Source organism: Ochotona princeps, chromosome 15 (genome assembly GCF_030435755.1).
Source record: "Ochotona princeps isolate mOchPri1 chromosome 15, mOchPri1.hap1, whole genome shotgun sequence".
NCBI classification, from domain to species: domain Eukaryota; kingdom Metazoa; phylum Chordata; class Mammalia; order Lagomorpha; family Ochotonidae; genus Ochotona; species Ochotona princeps.
The window spans coordinates 25,528,344-25,547,228 of record NC_080846.1 but is presented as its reverse complement, the minus strand read 5'-3'; the positions used below and the strand labels follow the sequence as shown (position 1 = coordinate 25,547,228).

General features: G+C 43.4%; 1 protein-coding gene across 1 annotated transcript in view; it reads left to right on the top strand.

The window, feature by feature from the left end:
• The window catches only part of BEST3 (bestrophin 3), a 38,765-nt gene that overhangs the window by 8,404 nt on the left and 11,476 nt on the right, over positions 1 to 18,885 (top strand). Inside the window, exons 4-8 of the mRNA XM_004583238.2 lie at positions 7,955 to 8,109; positions 9,460 to 9,537; positions 9,631 to 9,783; positions 12,426 to 12,506; positions 14,384 to 14,535. Coding sequence (XP_004583295.2) covers positions 7,955 to 8,109; positions 9,460 to 9,537; positions 9,631 to 9,783; positions 12,426 to 12,506; positions 14,384 to 14,535 — 619 coding nt within the window. The remainder of the gene's footprint in view (positions 1 to 7,954; positions 8,110 to 9,459; positions 9,538 to 9,630; positions 9,784 to 12,425; positions 12,507 to 14,383; positions 14,536 to 18,885) is intronic.

Sequence of the window (18,885 nt, the reverse complement as noted above, 5' to 3'; positions counted from 1 at the left end):
TGTTGAATGTTTACATTATGGTATCAGACCAAATCAAAACATTGTACCTAATAGCAATCAGGAAAAGAAAATAACCCTATTAAAAATTACTCACCAGAAACACTAAAATGGGCAACAGGAAATTATATATAGAAACAGTCCCAACTCTGAGGCTAAATCTATCAAGAAAGATGCATTGAGTGCACACTATATGTCAAGCACTGTGTTGGTGCTGGCCACAGAGCTCTAAGCAAGAAAGGGTACGGCCATCTTTAATTTCTAAGTAGAGATGCGTATTGCATCGTATCTTTACAACTTGATATGATAGTCTCTATTATACAGTTCCTTGATGTGAAGATACAATGCAGTATGCACCTCTATTTCCAAATCAAAGATGGACTCCCAAGGAAACTGTCAAATATATCTTGACAATAGGATGCTAGGCTCTCCATTCTCCATACCTACAATGTCAGGATATACTTAAATAGCAGAATGATGAGAATGATGGACTCATGTTTATGAAGGACTACATTATAATGAAGGACAATATTATATTATGAAGGACTATATTATTTTAATAAAATAGGACAAATCACTAGAGGGAGGGGGAAAGGAAATCCCAGAGCCTTTAGAATTGTATCATAAAATAAATAAATGAATTAATTTTTTTAAGAAAAGAGAAAGAGTACTGCCTCTGCCCTCAAGGTCAGTAATAATTACTGTAAATAATGTTTGCATATCAGTCATTTTCAGGGTCAAGCATAAAAACACTTATGGCTAAATTTCACATCTCTACATTGCATTTTTTCTCTCACTAAAATATCTTATTTTTCCCTATGCTGGGTAATTCAGAAGAGTGGATGAAAGAGAGTAAACTTTGAAGAAAAGCTTCTTCACTTTTTCTAAGGGCCTAGAATTGTACCTTGAAGTTCAGAAGAAGTCTGGTGAGACACCACTAGAATTTTTAAAGACAGACGTGAACACAAGCAAGCAAGCCCCCCAGTTGTCAAGTGGCTGTTGAGATAAAAGTTCTAACTTTAGATTCACTGACGGGAAGCCCAGTGCCATGTGAGAGTCTAACAACAATTAGCTCACTGCATTTGCGATCTTTCCTTCTCTCCCCAAGTAAAATCAATCTAGCTGTGTTTAACGGTGCTGCCCTGTGCTCCATTGTGGTTTTCCCCCCCCCCACATCTGGGGCTCTGGGGCTGCTTGGTCTCAGAACCCTCTGAGGGCTGTTTGTTTAAGGCGAGATGGCCAAGGGGACGATGGTATTTGTGACTGTGCCAGCTTTCCCTCTGTTGGCTGAACTTTCAGAGGCTGAGTCAGTTACTCCTATAGTCTCACATGATGAGCCCGGAACAGACAGAATGTCATCTTGTGAGTGAAACCTGACTCACCTATGTGTCTTGCCCTTACACAAGGGAGAAGGTGCGTGGCAGAACTTGCATTCCTTGAATAAATGCCAGGGAGGGAACGCCTCAGGCGGTGTCTGAAGCTTCCCCCACAGTTCTGTCTGGGGAAAGAAAGAAAGGCTGTGTGCTCAGTGCACAAGTGGACCCTGTTCACTGAACTGTCAAGGAAGCTTATCTAAACTGCATATCCTACAGAGCCTCAGCAATCTGCAAAGCTGGGACTTGTGACCTAGGAACCCTCATTAAAGTCAAGCTCCCTACAAACGCTGCAGGATGTTCCACCTGCACTGAAAACGCTAACGCGAGCAGCAGGAGAGCAGTTGTTCCCAAATTTTGTTACATGTTGAAATCACCTGGGATCTTATTCAAATATTACCATCTGGCTTCCACACTATGATTCAGCAAGTGTATGATGCAGCCTGGGAATCAGGGTATTTTAAGGCTCCTTGGAGGCCAATACTATAGCACAGCCAGTTAAACCACTGCCTGCAATGCCAGCATCCCATACGCACACCAGTTCAAGGCCCGGCTGCTCCACTTGTGATGCAACTCCCTGCTAATGCATCTGGGAAAGCAGCAGAAAATGACCAAATACTTGGACTCCTGCATTCATGTGAGAAACCGGAAGAAGCTTCTGGCTTCAGCCTGGTCCAGCCCTCACCGTGATGGCCACTTAGGGAGTGAACCAGTGGAGGGAAGTGCTCTTTCTAACCCTGTGTTTCAAATAAATAAATCTTAAGAAGAAGAAGAAGAAGTTTCCCAGACCATTCTAAGTACAGCAAAGTTTAGGGATCACTGCACATCGATTCATCTCTCTGGTTTTATCAGCAAATAGAAAATTGCCTTGTATCAATTCACCCAGGCAAAAATAAACTCTGGGCCAATTGCACAGGTGGGGGGTCATCAGCACTGATTTTTGTGTGATGTTTGTGTGTCACTTTGTAGAAGGCAATGAACTACCAATGGGATACTAATTAGGGACAGGAATGTGGCTACTTACAGGTGCTTTGTTTATATCAGGAAAGTTGAGGACTGTCTCTATTTCCACTCAGTCCTTCTTCATAGGCCACTGCAGACTTGGCCATCTGTGGATTGTATCTCATTATGGTTTCTTAAACGATTTTATCAGCTTGCATGCCAATACCACTTTTGAAGGTATGGGGTTTTATAAATATTGATTCATTTTTATTTTAAAGGCAGATTTACAGATTAGGAGAGACAGAAAGATCTTCCATTCACCACTCCCCAAATGCCCAGCATGGCTGGGGCTAACCTGATCAGAACCCAGGCGCATCTTCTGGATCTCCCATGCGAATACAGAGCCCAAGGCTTTGGACCACCCTCTACTGCTTTCCCAGGCCATAAGCAGGAAGCTGGAAGGGAAGTGGAGCAACAGGGACAAGAAATATGATGCCAGTGCCACAGAGCAGAGATCAACCAATTGAGCTATTGTGCTGGCCCCGCCAGCAACACTTTGAATTGACTAGGATGGAGTGGAGAATGGAGCAGAACAGAAAATATCAGAGCACATTACATAGAAGGACCAATAAGGGCTTCGTGAACCACATCTGTCATGCCACGTAGAAGTTTGTTGTCATATTGCCTGACATAATGCTGCACGACGTGATCCCATCCTTCTCTCAAGCTCATTTTGCCTCCCTTCTCAAGAGGGGAGTTTTCCCAGGTGACAGGGATTTCTTTTTTCTTTTTTTAGGATGGTATTTTTTAAAGATTTATTTTTTTGTTGGAAAGCAGATATACAGAGAAGAGGACAGACAGAGAGGAAGATCTTCTACTTGCTGATTCACTCCCCAAGTGACTGCAATGGCCAGAGCTGAGCCAATCCGAAGCCAGGAGCTCAGAGCTTTTTCCAGATCTTCCACATGGGTGCAGAGTCACAAAGGCTTTGAGCCATCCTCAGCTGCCTTCCCAGGTCACGAACAGGGAAATGGATGGGAAGCAGGGCCACCAGGACATGAACCAGTGCCCATATGGGATCCTGGCATGTGCAAAGTGAGGACTTTAGCCACTAGGCCACAGCGTCAGACCCGTGACAGGGATTTCTAAATCTTCCCCATTAAACAGGACAGACAGCTAGAGCTGAAGTTAGTGTCTTCATTCCACTCATTGGAAAACAGAGACAAAAATGTGGCAGGCACCTTGCAGTCTTTCTAGAAAAAAAAAAAACACTTCTGAAAAGGGTTTGGATGCTGAACACACAAATTCCTCTTGTAGCAAGAACTGGCATTCAACCCATTGTGCTTTTAGGTTCTGAGATGTGAAACTTTTAGTTCTGCTGATAGAGTCGCACTTGAATATTTATTCTAAAGGCAAATGACATCTCCCTCAGCTTCCGCCAAGGAAAACAAATGGAATCTAAGATGACTGGCATTTTATTGCTCACTGGATTGATTTAGCCCTTTGACTTAAGGGCAATACAATTTTGCCTTTCAAGGAGCAGATCCGATTCCATTAAAACACAACTCAAGTTACAAGTAAATGCCAATGTATATCAATAGATCTGGACACATTACTCTGATTAGAAATATAAAGAATTCCTTGAAATAAACAGTATGAAAAAATGCTGAGCAGAACTGAACCAGCCAGAAGGAAAAGAGCAAGAGAGGATCTAGGCATAGACAGTAGCAGGTCAACATGGTCATGTCAGCCGGGGGAATGGATAAAGCTTAAGGGAGCATGGCACAGAGACAGCACTCGGGAGGGCCAGCCAAATGACAGTGTGGCCAACATGCAGACAATCAGTAACTATAATGAAGATAGCCTTGGAAGTGAGGATGAAAACGCTGCTCTGAAAAAGATCACCAGTTTCTGGTCAAAATTGGATGAGGATGGCATTCATTTCACAACAAATGCTTTCTGAATGGCCTTGCCAACAATCCAAAGATTCTCTTTCAACTGACCAACAACTTAATATCCCAAGATGAGCTTACTTTGGATAAGACGAGCGATTGTACAGGAAATAAAGATTATTCTGCCCCATGCATTCTTTTTCTTTTTAAGATTTGTTTATTTATTTTGGAAAGGCAGATCAGATTTACAGAAATAAGGAGAGTCAGAGAAATCTTCCATTTCCTGGTTCATTCCCCAAATGGTTGCAATGGCCAAAGCTGAGCTGATCCAAAGCCAGGAGCCAGGAGATTCTTCTGGGTCTTCCACATGGGTGCAGGGTCCCAAGACCTTGGGCCATCCTCTACTGCTTTCCCAGGCCACAAGCAGAGAGCTGGATAGAAAGTGGAGCAGCCAGGACACAAACCGGGATCTAGGCACTTGTAAAGTTAGGAGCTAGTCATTGAACTATTGTGCTGGGCCCTGCCCTGTGCATTCTTAGAGGATACATTAATGCCTGATTTGTTATTCACCTTCCACAGCATTTAATAGCATATTCAATAAATGTGCAGTGAGAATTTTAAAATCACCCCTTTCTCATTCTACCTATTCCCTTCCAAGTGTCCTACATGGAGGGAGAGATCTAACTCTCATTTTAGTGTTTGCATTAAATAAACCCTCACTCTACATATTTACTTTCTGCTTAGAAGCCAAGAAAGGACTTGCTAGCACAATTTGATCTATGCACCTGAATAAAAAATACTCAGAGACAAAATTATTCTTTGTTCAAATGACAAAGATAGCAGCCACAATATAGATGGAGTTGGTCAATTTTGAAAATTGCTCTATAAATCCCAAGAATATAACTGCTGGGTAGTTAATATGGAAGATCTGAGAATTAGCTCCCAGTTAAAAAGAACAAAAGTACAAAGCCAAGACAGGTCAAATTTGTCTATGAAAACATGTAATACTGCTCTCCAAGTATTAAGAGAAAAACAAACAGAAAAGACTATCTGGATCATCCAACAACTTTGAGATTCACTGAGAAAGAAAAATAGAATCTTCAGGCTCATTTTTAGTGAGATTAAAGCACTCTCCCAGCACGGCCAGAACCCTTCTATATGGCATAAATAACTTAAGTACTGTCTAAAAGTAGTCTTCCCAGTGGCAAATATTGACTTTGTAGTTGCTATTCTGCTCAACTCAAATACTGAATACACAAAACCTTCATTCAGCAGGACAATGATTGTCAAACATTATTGTATGTAAGAATTTCCCACACTACTTGGTGAACATTCAATTGCCTGAATGTTATTTCATTAAGTCATCTAAGAAGATTTAAAAGAATGTTGGTACCTGACCTCATCCTTTGACCAACTGAACCAGAAATCTCTGTAATACAACTCATGAGTTAGTACACCCCTTAGCACAGAGCTGGGTTGAGGATGCCTGCCTTCTTGAGTCTGATTTAGTGAGGCAGGATAGGACCCATTCTTCCCCATGTAATAAACAGTGTGACAAACAATTCAGAACCTCGTGGTCAGTGGCCCTAGATTGGATCCAAGATCAAGATAACTCATCCACTCAATGAATCAGTAACTTTCAAAATGAATGCATCTCATATCTTTTATAATAGCTCTTAAATACAACTTGATCACTATTGTTTCTCAGCCTTTTGGCTAAGATCAAGTGTCAAACTTGGATCTATGTGCTAAGGATTACTTTAAGCAGTATGTATAGATTTGTGAACTGATTATAGATGGTTAGATACAAAATGTGTTACATTGGGGCAAAAGTAGTTTTTCCATCCGAATGTTTTATCAAAATTTCTTTTAAAGAAAAATATTTATTTGTTATTTATTTTTATTGGCAAGTCAGATCTACAGAGAGAAAATCTTCCATCTGCTTATTCACTCTCCAAGTGGCCGCAATGGCCGGAGCTGAGCCAATCCAAAGTCAGGAGCTAGGAGCTTCTTCCAGATCTCCTTCAAGGGTGCAGGGTCCCCAGGATTTGGACTGTCCTCGACTGCTTTCCCAGCTCACAAACAGGGAGCTGGAAGGGAAGTGGAGCAGCCAGGATATGAACTGGCACCCATATGGGATCCCAGTGCACACAAGGCGAGGACTTTGGCCACTAGGCTACTGTGCTGGAGCCCTTTATCAGAATTTCATAAGCAAGTGATTCATAAGCAAAAAAAATTTTGAGACAAAATTAATTCAAAAGTAATTAACTAAGAAAAATTGTTTTGGAAATAAGCTTTGATTTAGAAAACACCATTTATCACATCATAATTAATACTTAGAAGCCACTGAAAAAGTCAAGGGAAGAATCATGAGAGACATTGCATCATCATTTTTATAGTAAAACATCAAAAACATCTCAGACATCTATTCAAAGGAAAACTAGTTAAATACTATCTACAACTATTAATATGCTACATGTCAATTAGCAGTTACAGTACCATGACGCTGTTGTCTCTGTAATAAGAAAAAAAAATCTTCAAGATACATCTGAAAAACAAAAGCATATGTTCTATATATGCACACTATAGTAACAGTTATAGGGCTGGGTGTTCGAGCTGCTGGTTAAAAAAAAAACTACTTAAGATGTTCATGACCCACACTAGAGAGCCCAGGTTTAATGTCCTGCTCAGACTCCCAGTTTCAGCTTCCCACGATTACAGACCCTGGAAGGCAGTGAAGACAATTCAAGTGACTGGTGGCTTGCCACCTATGTGTCAGACCTAGCCCCAAACTTTGGGCCTATCCAATCCTGGCCATTGCAGGCAACTGGGAATTAAGCTATTAGTGAGAGAACTCTGTCTCTCAAATAAATAAACCAACAAATCATGATGAAAAAATAATAAGCCTGTATGAAAATGGATGGCGCTTCTCTGACTGTGATGGTGTCTTCTGGGAAGAGCTGACACGTGACTGGGAAAGTGAGACTGACTTTCCTGCATTAATATCCCTTAGGCCTTTTAGGGTAATTGTACCATTTGAATTACTCAGTTAACATTTTTTTAAAAGTTGAAAGAAAAAAAATACACCTGAAACCATAAGTATTCATGGTATACCTTTGTGTGAACAAACCCTGGTAGATGATAAACATTTAATATACGCTTGTTTATTAAATAAACATGCTCTCTTATTCCTATTACTCAAATCTCTTCTGTCCGTGGTGTGCAGGGATGCAGGAGGTAGAAGCAGAGGGTGAGTGAAGCATCATAGGATATGTTTCATACCGAAGCACTTCCTGAGTGCTGAGTATGTGCTAGGCATTCTGTTCAAACACACCAAAAAAAAATTTAAGCAGCACTTTGGAAATGTAGTGCAGGATGCTAGGGGGACTGTGAAGACAAATACGCACTTTGCCCTTCCAAAAAAGTCTCAGCAGGGCCACATCTATGAATACTGCTGCTGTCTTCCAAACTAGGGGAAAGCCTATCTCCATCAAGGATAAACAGCAAGGATTCTGGCATGCTGCTGGGCAATCTGTCATATGTTGAAATATAGCCTGTGTGTGCACACATGCACACAGCTACTCCTTATCATACAAGTCTAAGCAATTTGACTGGGAACCTTCACTTTATATTTCATTAACGTCTCCCACCCCCGTCATATGCTTACATAGCAGACACTAACATATGGTGCTGATGTATTAGTGCTAAACTGAGCCTGCGTAACCCAGATTTTTTTTATTTTATATAAAGGTTTCATGACAACGGATGAAAGGAAAGTATTTGACCACCTCAAATCTCCTCATCTAAAATACTGGGTTCCATTCATGTGGTTTGGAAATCTTGCTGCCAAAGCCCGGAACGAAGGCAGAATCAGGGACAGTGTCGATCTTCAGTCACTGATGACTGTGAGTACTTCACCACCCACTGGTACAAGAGTCCCAGTAGAGTGGGAGGGACCTGGGTATCCTAGGTCACGCCAGACTGAGTCTGCTTTGTCACAGAGGACCTAGGAAGTGCAGGTTCATCAACCATCACAGGCAAGATGGAGAGAGTACAAAAGTCTAAATTCTTGGGGCCAGCATGGTGGATAGCAGGCTGATCCTCCACTTATGGTGCCAACATCCCTTAGGAGCACTGGTTCGTGTCCCAGCTATTCCACTTCCCATCCAGTTCCCTGCTTGTGGTCTAGGAAAGCAATTAAGGATGGTCCAAAGCCTTGGGCCCCTGCACCCACGTGGGAGAACTGGAGGGGGCTCTTGGCTCCTGGCTTTGAACCAGCCCAGCTCCAGCTGTTGTGGTCATTTGGGAAGTGGGCCAGCAAATGGAGGATTGATCTCTCTGTAACTCAAGTAAAATAAACCTTTAAAAAAATTAACTCCTGCCTTGGGAGTGGTGGTTTGGAAGCTATGTTTCATGTCAAATTATGCTCTATAGTCAGATCTATAAGAAAGGTGCCTCCATGATTTAGCCACGGGCTCTGAAGGGGACAGGTGGAAAATTTGCAAGACTTCAATTCAGAAACCTGGATTGAGGTAAACTTCCCTAAACCTCCCTTCCAAAATGGAATGATTCAAAGTGCAAACAGTTTTTCTGGTGCTCCAACAAACAAAACAGTATCTCCACTAGACAAAATAATCCTGAATTCATCAGAACAAAATTAATGTAATGGTTGGAACTGTTCGTTCCATGACAGTCTCCAGCCTTCATCAGGCTAAAAGATATGAATGATTTTTAAATAGCTCTCACATTAATGTGAACTCCAATTCCCAGTACAGATACTTAGGTACACAATGGTAGGGCGTGGAGGGGGAGGAATTTGATATGAGAATTCTGAAGTTTCCAGTGTGGGAGTAAAGGTTTGGAGTCTGTTTTTAAAAAGAGACAAAAAATACAATTTGTTCTCAGCACTGTTTATCAAAATAGCTAGAAATCACCTGTTTAAGATATTAATGCATGCTTTACAATACATGTTGGAAAGAGTGGATTTAGTACAATAGGAGACAGTTCTATAAAGTCCTGGCTTGAATTTTCAAATTGTTTAAAATATACATCCAAATGGACCCACCCCTTTGGCATCCTGTCCGGTGATGCTCATTGGTCATCTTCAGAACTTCCCTTCTGGAGTAGCCTTAAAAACTAACTAAGAGGCCCATCATTCGACATATTCACCAAAGATGTGCTTGCTTGCTGCACCTCAGACAGGATCTGGATGCCACCTATCACTTAGTCAACTGTTTTCTCCATCTTTGGCTTAGGAGATGAATCGGTATCGCTCCTGGTGCAGCCTCCTCTTCGGTTATGACTGGGTTGGAATTCCACTGGTCTACACACAGGTACCAGCTGCTTGCCACGTGCTCTGGTGGGGGGCTCTAGCTCACAATGGGCAGCCTGTACTCACCTTTCACCCTGGCTTCTCTCTCTTGCAGGTCGTCACTCTTGCTGTCTACACCTTCTTCTTCGCATGCCTGATTGGACGCCAATTTTTGGATCCCACCAAGGGCTATGCGGGCCACGACTTAGATCTTTACATTCCAATTTTTACTCTCCTACAATTCTTCTTCTATGCAGGATGGCTCAAGGTAACAAACAGCCTCAGAGCCTGAGGCTTACTCTGTAATCTGTCCTGCTCCAAACTCCCAGATGATCCCTTAGCAAGTGCTTAGCAAATCCGTCATGAGTGAGTCAGAGGTGGATTTGACATGTAATAGATCAGCAAGGCTTTTACTTTTCCATCAAAGGGATTAAAGTGATGCGGAGGCAGCCAGTGCTGTGTTGCTGAAGCAGCTTGGTTACACAAACAGATTAGCAGACCCCTCTTGTACAGCTATTGATTTCAGGCTCTGTGCTCTCCCATTAAGATTACAGGAACGTAATTAAAGCAATCATTGTCCCTGCATTGGTATCTATGCCCCAATAATCAACGAGGCCGAGCAAAATGGAATCAGAAGAGAACGCTGGTCCTCTTTACACATGAGTAGTGTGGCAAAATGTTGCTGCCGCTCAACTCTAGTTTGTGCAATTCCCTGAATTCCTATATTAAATGCAGCCCATTTGCCAAACCAGAACCAAGGTGCAGAAAAGACTGCATCAAAACCAAAAGCAGAAATGCTGAACTGGTAATGACACTTTAACAATGACCTTAACAAAAGAAAAATGCCAAAACCATGGCTTCCCCAAAGGCTACATGTTATCATGTAACAGTCCAGGCCCTCAACTTCAGGAATTTTCTCTGCAGAAGCCTTAGCTTTCACTTGTTTGATTCTTAACCAAGAAAAACAAGTATGTTGGCATTTCAAATTCCATTTCCCAGAGTAAGGGCACATTCTTTACAAATGGCCAGAGCACTTTACCCACATGGCAGTGGTCTTAATCATCTTTACCCATCATTGAATAGGAGATAGCAAGAGAGACACAGTGCTCACTTCACATGAGAGGAAAAAATCAGCTTCACCTGTATAAACAGAAACCATCACAGTCATGCCCACACTCACTCTGCCCGCCCCGTACTCTCAGTTAAGTCAGCCCGAACTTTATATTCTGTTCTGTATCTGTGGAAGGTACACGGCCAGCCTTCACGGGGCAGAGGGTGGTTTTTCTTTTTTTTTTTTTTCCTTCTGAATGGTCCCTCCTAGATGTTAACCTTTTTTTCCTTTACAAAACATATTTAAAGGTAAAAACAGAAAATGTCATAATCTTAGCTCTGTAAAGATAGACAAGCCTAATAAAAGTGAGTTTTTCACTATCAACAAGTTTTATCTCAGCTTTTAAACAGCAGCTCTAACTTGGCAACTCAGGCTTTGTAAATCTTTTCAAAGTGTAAGAAACCCATGTTCACATTCGGAACAGTACATTGTTCAGTTAATTGTCAGAAATGGAGATGACAAGAGAGAAAAGGCTATCTTTGTGAACTGTCAATTTAGAAACATGCAGGTAGTAACCTATAATACATGTAGCCTATATATGATATGTAGGATAATATCAATGAAATCTAAGTGAAAATATGAATACAGCACAAGTATTTTCAGGAGCCAGTCAGCGATCCATTTAATTTAAGCAAAAAAGGTAGATCATTCCCTTGGCATTCAAAGTAAAAAAAAAAAAAAAGGCTTTGGCATGGCCATCACGGTCACTTAGAACAAGGGAAATGTTCAAACCTGATCATGCATTAATGTCTCCTGGTAACTCACCCTTCTACGAGTTAAGTCAGAATCTCTAAGGAAGGGACCCGGGTAGCAGTATTTTTTTCTTTTAAAGAAATCCCCAGATGAAAGCAATGTCCTGTCAAGTTCAAAACCAAGTGCTCTGAGTGGTTTAACATAAATCCTAAAATATAAGTAGCTAGATTTTCTACCAAGGAATCGCAGAATTTAGAAACTTACAAATTAAATGTCTTTATCTTACACACTTGTTTTTCCCCATGTTAACCCAAATGTAAATCCCCTCTCTCCTCCCTTTTTCTCTCTCACACACACATACACACAGATAATAAAAATCAAAGGAAATTATTCAAAAAGGAGAATGACAGGTGAGTCATACTTGACACAGAACACTCTCATCAAAAGGACTATTTAATTCAGGAGCATGGTAAGAATATTTAATGTCAAGGAATTTTAGATGGAAGATGTGTGATAAGAAGCAAGCTAAACTTTTCCCCAAAGGAAAACTTACTGGATGTGGGTGAGCCATTTACTATAAAAGTATGTGAGCGTCAAGTCCTTACTTTATGACAGCAGCTCTGACTCCATCACATTGCGATTGTGACCAATCGTTGTGAATCTCCTTGTACTTTCTTCAACTGTAATCGAAGTCTTTGCCGTTGAACCTTCACCATGCTTACATGTATGTCTTATCTTCTGAGCCTTTGTAAAGTCCTTGAAAGCATGCACTGTCTCCTCCTCACAGTAACTTACACACAGTTGGTGCTTCTTCCAAATTCAAGGGTTTAACTGGGCTCCTAAACCATGCAGCTCTTCCCCAGGATAGAACCCCAGTTGAACAGATGGGTCCATGTGGAGTGATTGCCCATGAAATTGCATCTTTCATGGGCTAAGAAGTGAGTCTCGGTTGCTAATGAATATCGACACCTGTAGAACAACCACCATCCCTCTAAGTTTCATGTTAGCCAAGTGCCCACAGGAAGAGAAAAGCAAGAATCCTGTTCAGCCTCTGCCCTGGGTCCTGACAAGCTTCATGATGACTCATTCTATGTTCTCAACTGCAGGTGGCAGAGCAGCTCATCAACCCTTTCGGAGAAGATGATGATGATTTTGAAACTAACTGGTGCATTGACAGAAATCTGCAGGTGAGAGCAAGCTTTCTTTCCCTTATAAACATCAAAGGGTAAATTGCCTGTGACGTTCCCCTCCTATTAGACTCTGGATGCAGGGCCCTGGATTTGCCCATCTTAGACACAAGTCAGAGAATTGTCTATTGGGTGTGCTGTCACAGGTCCTTCTGCAGCCTCCAATGCCCTGGGTCCTAGCCTCAGTGAAATTTAAACAAAATTCCAAGCCAATTTGCTTTGTAAGTTTCTCTATTAGCTTTCCCCAGGCTCTTGCTTCAGACACAGAGCACTACCTTGACTCAGTACTTAGTCTGAGGTTATCAGGGACATCCACAAAGGCATCCACACTCTGCAGGGAATTCCCCAAGGTGAGAGTACACAGATCCTCAAGGGCAGACACTGAGAGTCTGGGTCACATTGACCTAGTCTGCTACCCTTCCTAAAATGGCCTTAAGCCAGAAGAACCACTCTGAATGGTGAGCTTTTCCTGAAGAACCAGCATGAGGAATTCTTCCTTGAGGGCAAAACTCCAGCAAAGAGAACCACAGGCCATGCCGAGTGAAGGCATTCACCTTGTTCATTTGTCTCCAATCCTTACTCAGCTCTTAAAGGGACTAGACTATTCTACAGTGGATCATGTTGCTAGTCTGTCAAGTCCTAGGTCATTTGCCCTTAGTTAAAATTGGATTATTTTGTTTTAAAGATTATTTTTATTGGAAAGGGAGATTCCCAGAGAGAAGGAAACACAGAAAGATCTTCTGTCCGCTGGTTCACTCCCCAGATGACCACAATGGCAGGAGTTGAGCCAATCCAAAGAAGCCAGGATCCAGGAATTTCTTCCTGATCACCTAGTGGGTGTAGGAGCCTAAGGACTTGGGCCATCCTCCATTGCTTTTTCAGGCCACAAGCAGCAAACTGGATGGGAAGTGGAGTAGCTGAGACAAAACCCAGTGCCCATACAGGATCCTGGTGCTTGTAAGGGGAGGATTAGCCAATGCAGCCTTGGTGCTGGGGCCAAAATTGGATTCTTCAAGGGTGGGTATTTAGTGGACTGGTTCGGTTACCACTTGGAATGTGTACAGCCCATATCAGAATGCCTGAGTTTAAGTCCTGGCTCTGCTCCTGAGTCCTGCTTCTTGCTAAGGCACTCACTGGGAAGCAGCAGGTGGAACCTCAGCATTTAGGTTTCTGCTTGCCCATTGGGAGATCCAGCTTGAGTCCCCAGCTGCCTGCTTTTCCTTGGCCCAGCCCTGGCCACTGCAGGCAACAGAAGAGTGAACCAGCAGATGAGAACACACACTCATTCTCTACCTTCAAAATAAACTAAATGAATGAGTAAAGACAGTTTTTAAAATTTTAATTGGATCCCAGACAACAAGGTTAATTTATTCATGCATCATTCTATCACGAGGAGAGATGATTACAGCTTGAAGCAGTGTAAGTTTGTCAATTGCCTTCTGTGAATCCACAGTGAAACAAGGAATCAGCACATCTGAGAAGAACCTGAGCTGCTGGGGTCAACAGGATGAAACAATGAGAGCCTTCACATTCCTATGCCATGTGGGGCTAAGTGACGGTTTCAGGGGAGCTACCAACAGGGTATGCTTAGAACAAAGCAGAAAAGGGCATCTCTCGTCCCTCAAGCGAGACACAGTTCCCCTGAAGAGCAGGCAGGTTATTGGTGACCCACATGTGGGAAAGTTAGTGGCTCCACCTCCCACCATTGCCAAATGCACTCAAGCAGTGCACAAGTATAGCTGTCCCTGGCAGCAGCAAGCAGGAGCTAGAGGTATGTGGTACATTCTCTCATCCACACAGCTTCCTATCCCTGTCCAAAGCCTACCTGTCCACGCCTTTCCCAATGAATCACTGTAACACTGGAACAATGGTTTTAGGTCTCTCTGCTAGCCGTGGATGAAATGCACATGAGCTTACCCAAGATGAAGAAGGACATTTACTGGGACGATTCTGCTGCTCGCCCACCCTACACACTGGCAGCCGCTGACTACTGCATACCCTCGTTTCTAGGGTCCACAATCCAAATGGAGTAAGTGCAGGTTTTGTTGTTTGTTTGTTTGCTTGTTTGTTTGTCTTTAAATTTCTATGAAGAAAATACGCAAATCCCTGTTCTGGTCTTTTGCCTTTTTCTGGTTCTTTTTCAAACTATACTTTTTATGTCAGTCAGTCTGTGTTCAGGGGATTTCACATTGCAGTCTGAGCCCATGCACCATGAGCTTGAGATAACTGGGTCAAGGCTCAAGAAAATCAAGGACTGTTCTAGAATAATTTTATTAAATCTGATCATGCATGTGTAGGGTGCCCGGCCTCTGCTCCCACCATTAGTCCACCCATCTTGCAGAAGGCAAGTTATGCTTTCCAAGGGACTTAGAGATGAGAGCATGGCCATTTCACAAGGAAATCCATGCCCCCCACCTCCAAAAGCTAAGCTGTAGAAAAGGGAAACACTGGTGCAATGTTGCTTACAACCATTGGCAGGGCTGTAGCTCACGGTTCACTGAGGCCAGCTCTCAGTGGAATCATGAGGGACCCTTTGAAGACCCAACGGAAGACTAAAAGCAGAATCACAGCAAATGATGAGAAAGGTTTAGGAGCAGGAGATATGCCTGTTGCCCTCAACACATATCTCGGGGAAGGCTGCCACAGTAGGCTAACTCAACACTGCTCCCCATAGCTTGCTGAGGCTGCGTGCTCCAGCCCTGGCTGCTTCTTCTTCTTTTTTTTTTTTTTTTTAAAGATTTACTATTATTACAAAGTCAGATATACAGAGAGGAGGAGAGACAGAGAGGAAGATCTTCCATCCGATGATTCACTCCCCAAGTGAGCCGCAACGGGCCGGTGCGCGCCGATCCGATGCCAGGAACCTGGAACCTCTTCCAGGTCTCCCACATGGGTGCAAGGTCCCAATGCATTGGGCCGTCCTCTACTGCTTTCCCAGGCCACAAGCAGGGAGCTGGATGGGAAGTGGAGCTGCTGGTACTAGGACCGGCACCCACATGGGACCCCGGGGCGTTCAAGGCGAGGACTTTAGCCTGGCTTCTTAAAGGCCCAAGAGCCCAGTCCCACCCAGCACCCTCCCAAGGGTCCATGAAATCAATGCCCCACTTGTTTGCGCTCCTCAGCCTTGGCAGCACCCTCTGCAGAGGCTGAACTTGGCTGACTTCCTCAGCTCTGAAAATTGATGAGATTTGTTCCTGTAAGTTCCTTTTTAGAGCATTAAATATGATTTATTCTGTCTCCTATTCCCATCACTGGCAGTGCAAAGTGCTTGAAGGTCACAGACTAACACTACTGGCAGGGTCAGAAAATCTGTGAGGATCCACTCAGACTGCAAGCACCCTACGTGCTATGTACCTAGTTGTGTATGGTGGTTTGGGTGCAGGCTCGCATTATACTTTTGAGAGGCAGCTAGAGATCTTGCATCCTCTGATTTACTTCCCAAATGCCCACAGAGTAGGGGTAGACCAGGTCTACACGGGCAGGCCAGCAGAGCTCAGGCCGGGGCTCCCACGTGTGTGGCAGAAACCCCACTATTTGAATCATCACTGGCTGCCTCCCACGGAGCACAACAGCAGGGAGTGGAAAGGCAGAGCCGGGCTGGGGCTCACCCCCAGGCCCTCGCCGAGTGTGGGCGCCCCGAGCAGCATCCTAACTACTGACCAAATGCTGGCCCCCACAGATCTCAAGATCTTGATTTTGATCTACACAGGATCCTTAATCATGATAATTTTACATATCCCAATAAATGTCCATGTTTTTGGAAGAATGTTAAAATACGTTTTTCCTAGTTCTAAATATAAAAATAGAAGCAGAGATTTACAAGATCTTGAAGTACAACCCAAAAGTTTATTGGGGAGAATAAATGAGATTTTAAACATAAAACCACCCTGGAGCATGACAATTACCAGCTACCCAGATAATCTGTTTGTGAATGTCAAGTTGAAGCATGGAAAGATTAGATAAATCTAAGCTACTTTTTAATCTTAAACTAATCCCTGGAAATTTGCATCAGAAAAATCAGACAACTAAGAGAAGATCAGGAAACACAATACTTAAGAATGCAGAAAAAATTAGCTTTCAGAGACAGAGAACTTTTCGCATTAAAACATCTTAAGAGGTAGGGTCCGAGTCAACGGGGAGATGTTTTTAATAAGACGCAGAATGACACTCAGCAAGAACCAACTAATCAGAGAAGCAGGCAGAAACTCACTTGCACTGAACTTCTGTATAAACAGGGGAGCCGGCCTCCAGGAAAAGTCACTGTAGGACTGTGGGCAGCAGAAAATGAGCCCACAGGAATGCCCTTTTTGGTCTGTTAGTGTCACTTTTCCTCTGTTTATAGCATTAGACAAAATGTTTCCAGTTGCCTGTAATAGATAGACACAAACTAATGTAAATGAAAAATGGGTTATTGATGGATTCCCAGACAGAGAGCAGCCTAGCTTTGGGCACTCCTGGGGTCACTAGGACCCACTGTCACCCTGCCTCTCTCCATTCTACTCTGCTCCTGAAGTTCAAATGCAAGATGGCAAGCAGGGGCTCCAGCCTTACCACCTGCCCTCTCAGCAAACACCCATGGAATGAGTTCATCACATTTCAAATCTTCCATCTGCAGCACTGGATTGGCTGCATTGGGCTAATCTATCCATTCGTCAACCACTGACTGTCCCCAGAGAAACATAGCATCGATCAGTCAAAGCTGGCCCGTGCCTCAGGAAATCTGTGAAGTGTCCAGAAAAATCAGCAACTATAACCAGCAGAACAATAGGTAATGATGGTCAGAGTGAGAGATAGCCTCTCAGATCATAGGAGGCAACTCCCCAAGTCAGGAGGTATGGAGAAAACGCCTATTCCAAATCCAAGGCCAAGATGGCCTGGGCTGTCTGACTGAGCAAAGGTGAGAGGAAGGGTAACCGATGAGCAGGTGCTTCAGCGGCTGAGCCTGGTAGCTCCCCACATCTGAGCGCTGACACCACGTACAGAGCCTGTGGCTGCAAGCCCTTCACCAGGTGACTCACTGCCCGGTGAGAACATGAGGTCCATTCCTGGAGCAGCACTCTTTTTTTCTTTATTTTTCTGCTAAAACTGTATCTCTTCATTCAGAAATCAAATCCCCCTTGTCTTTTCAAAACAAAGATGAAGGTTTGTGATTCCCAATTGCTGAGGCTCAGAACAGCGAAATATAAGACAATGCCCTTAAAAAAAAAAAAAAAAAAACAGAAGTGCTCCTCAAAGGCAAACTGAGAAATGACTGCCTTGTCCTCAGCCAGTGCCTCCCAGAGCCAGCACACTGTTCATCTCTACCTCAAAGAGTTGTTCTCTACATTAAGGAACATGCTCAAAACTGGCTCCACTGAAGTGAGTTTGATTCCTCCTCTTTGACTAATCCCAAGTACAAATTTAAAAAGCTTTCCCATGTACCTTTATATGTGAAAGGCACTCATTCATTTGTTTGTTCAGGTAAGTCTTGTTCATGGCCTAATATGTGGCATATTCTATGCAAAATGCTAGAGGGAGGCAGAAGAGAAAAAGTGACAGAATGTGGTGTGTAAGCCAGCAGCTAAGACACCTGCATCCCATATATTCCAGGGCTTGGATTCCAGTGATGGTTCTGCCTTCTGACTCTAACGTTCCACCAATGCAAATCCTGAGAGGCAGAACAAATGGCTCAAGCAACCAAGTCCCTGACATCCACATGACAGAGCTGGATTGCGTCCCCAGGTCCCAGCCTCAGTGCTGGCCCAGGTCTAGCTTGTGCGGGCATTCGGAGAATGAACCAGTGGATAAAAGCATGACTCTTTGTCTTGTTCTTCCTCCCTTTCTCTCTCCCATGCTCTCTCACTCACTCCTCCAATAAACGAATGTAAGATTATTTTAAAACAACAAGTTAGTACCTAACACAAAAATAGGAGTAGAGAGACCAAACAGAGAGGGCATTCCAGGCTATAACAAGCAAAGACAGAGAGGAATGATAACTAGTATGTTCAGAGCAGCAATTTGCTACACAAAGCAGAAGAGTGCAGGAATGAGTCTGGAATGGAGGCAAGGGCAGATTAGGAGGCAAGGCAGAGGGCTTGGCTCATGGCCAGTACTGTTAAATGGCATGGTTGCATTTTCAGTTTACAGCTGGCTGAATGGTGGATCACAGCAGATAAGACTAAAGCCAGGGAGTCAGTTAGCAGGCTACTGGCACAGCTGCAAAGAAGAGGCTAAGGTGCTACAGGAGGGACATGGGCAGTGGACATGACAGAAGGACAAAGTCAAGAAAGGATAGGAGCAAAGACCAGCTGAGTGATCAGCCACGGACAGAGTATCAGGTGGAGAGTTGCTCTGAGGGAAAGGTGGCTTCTTTTCACATGAGTGAATCTCTGGCTTCTTG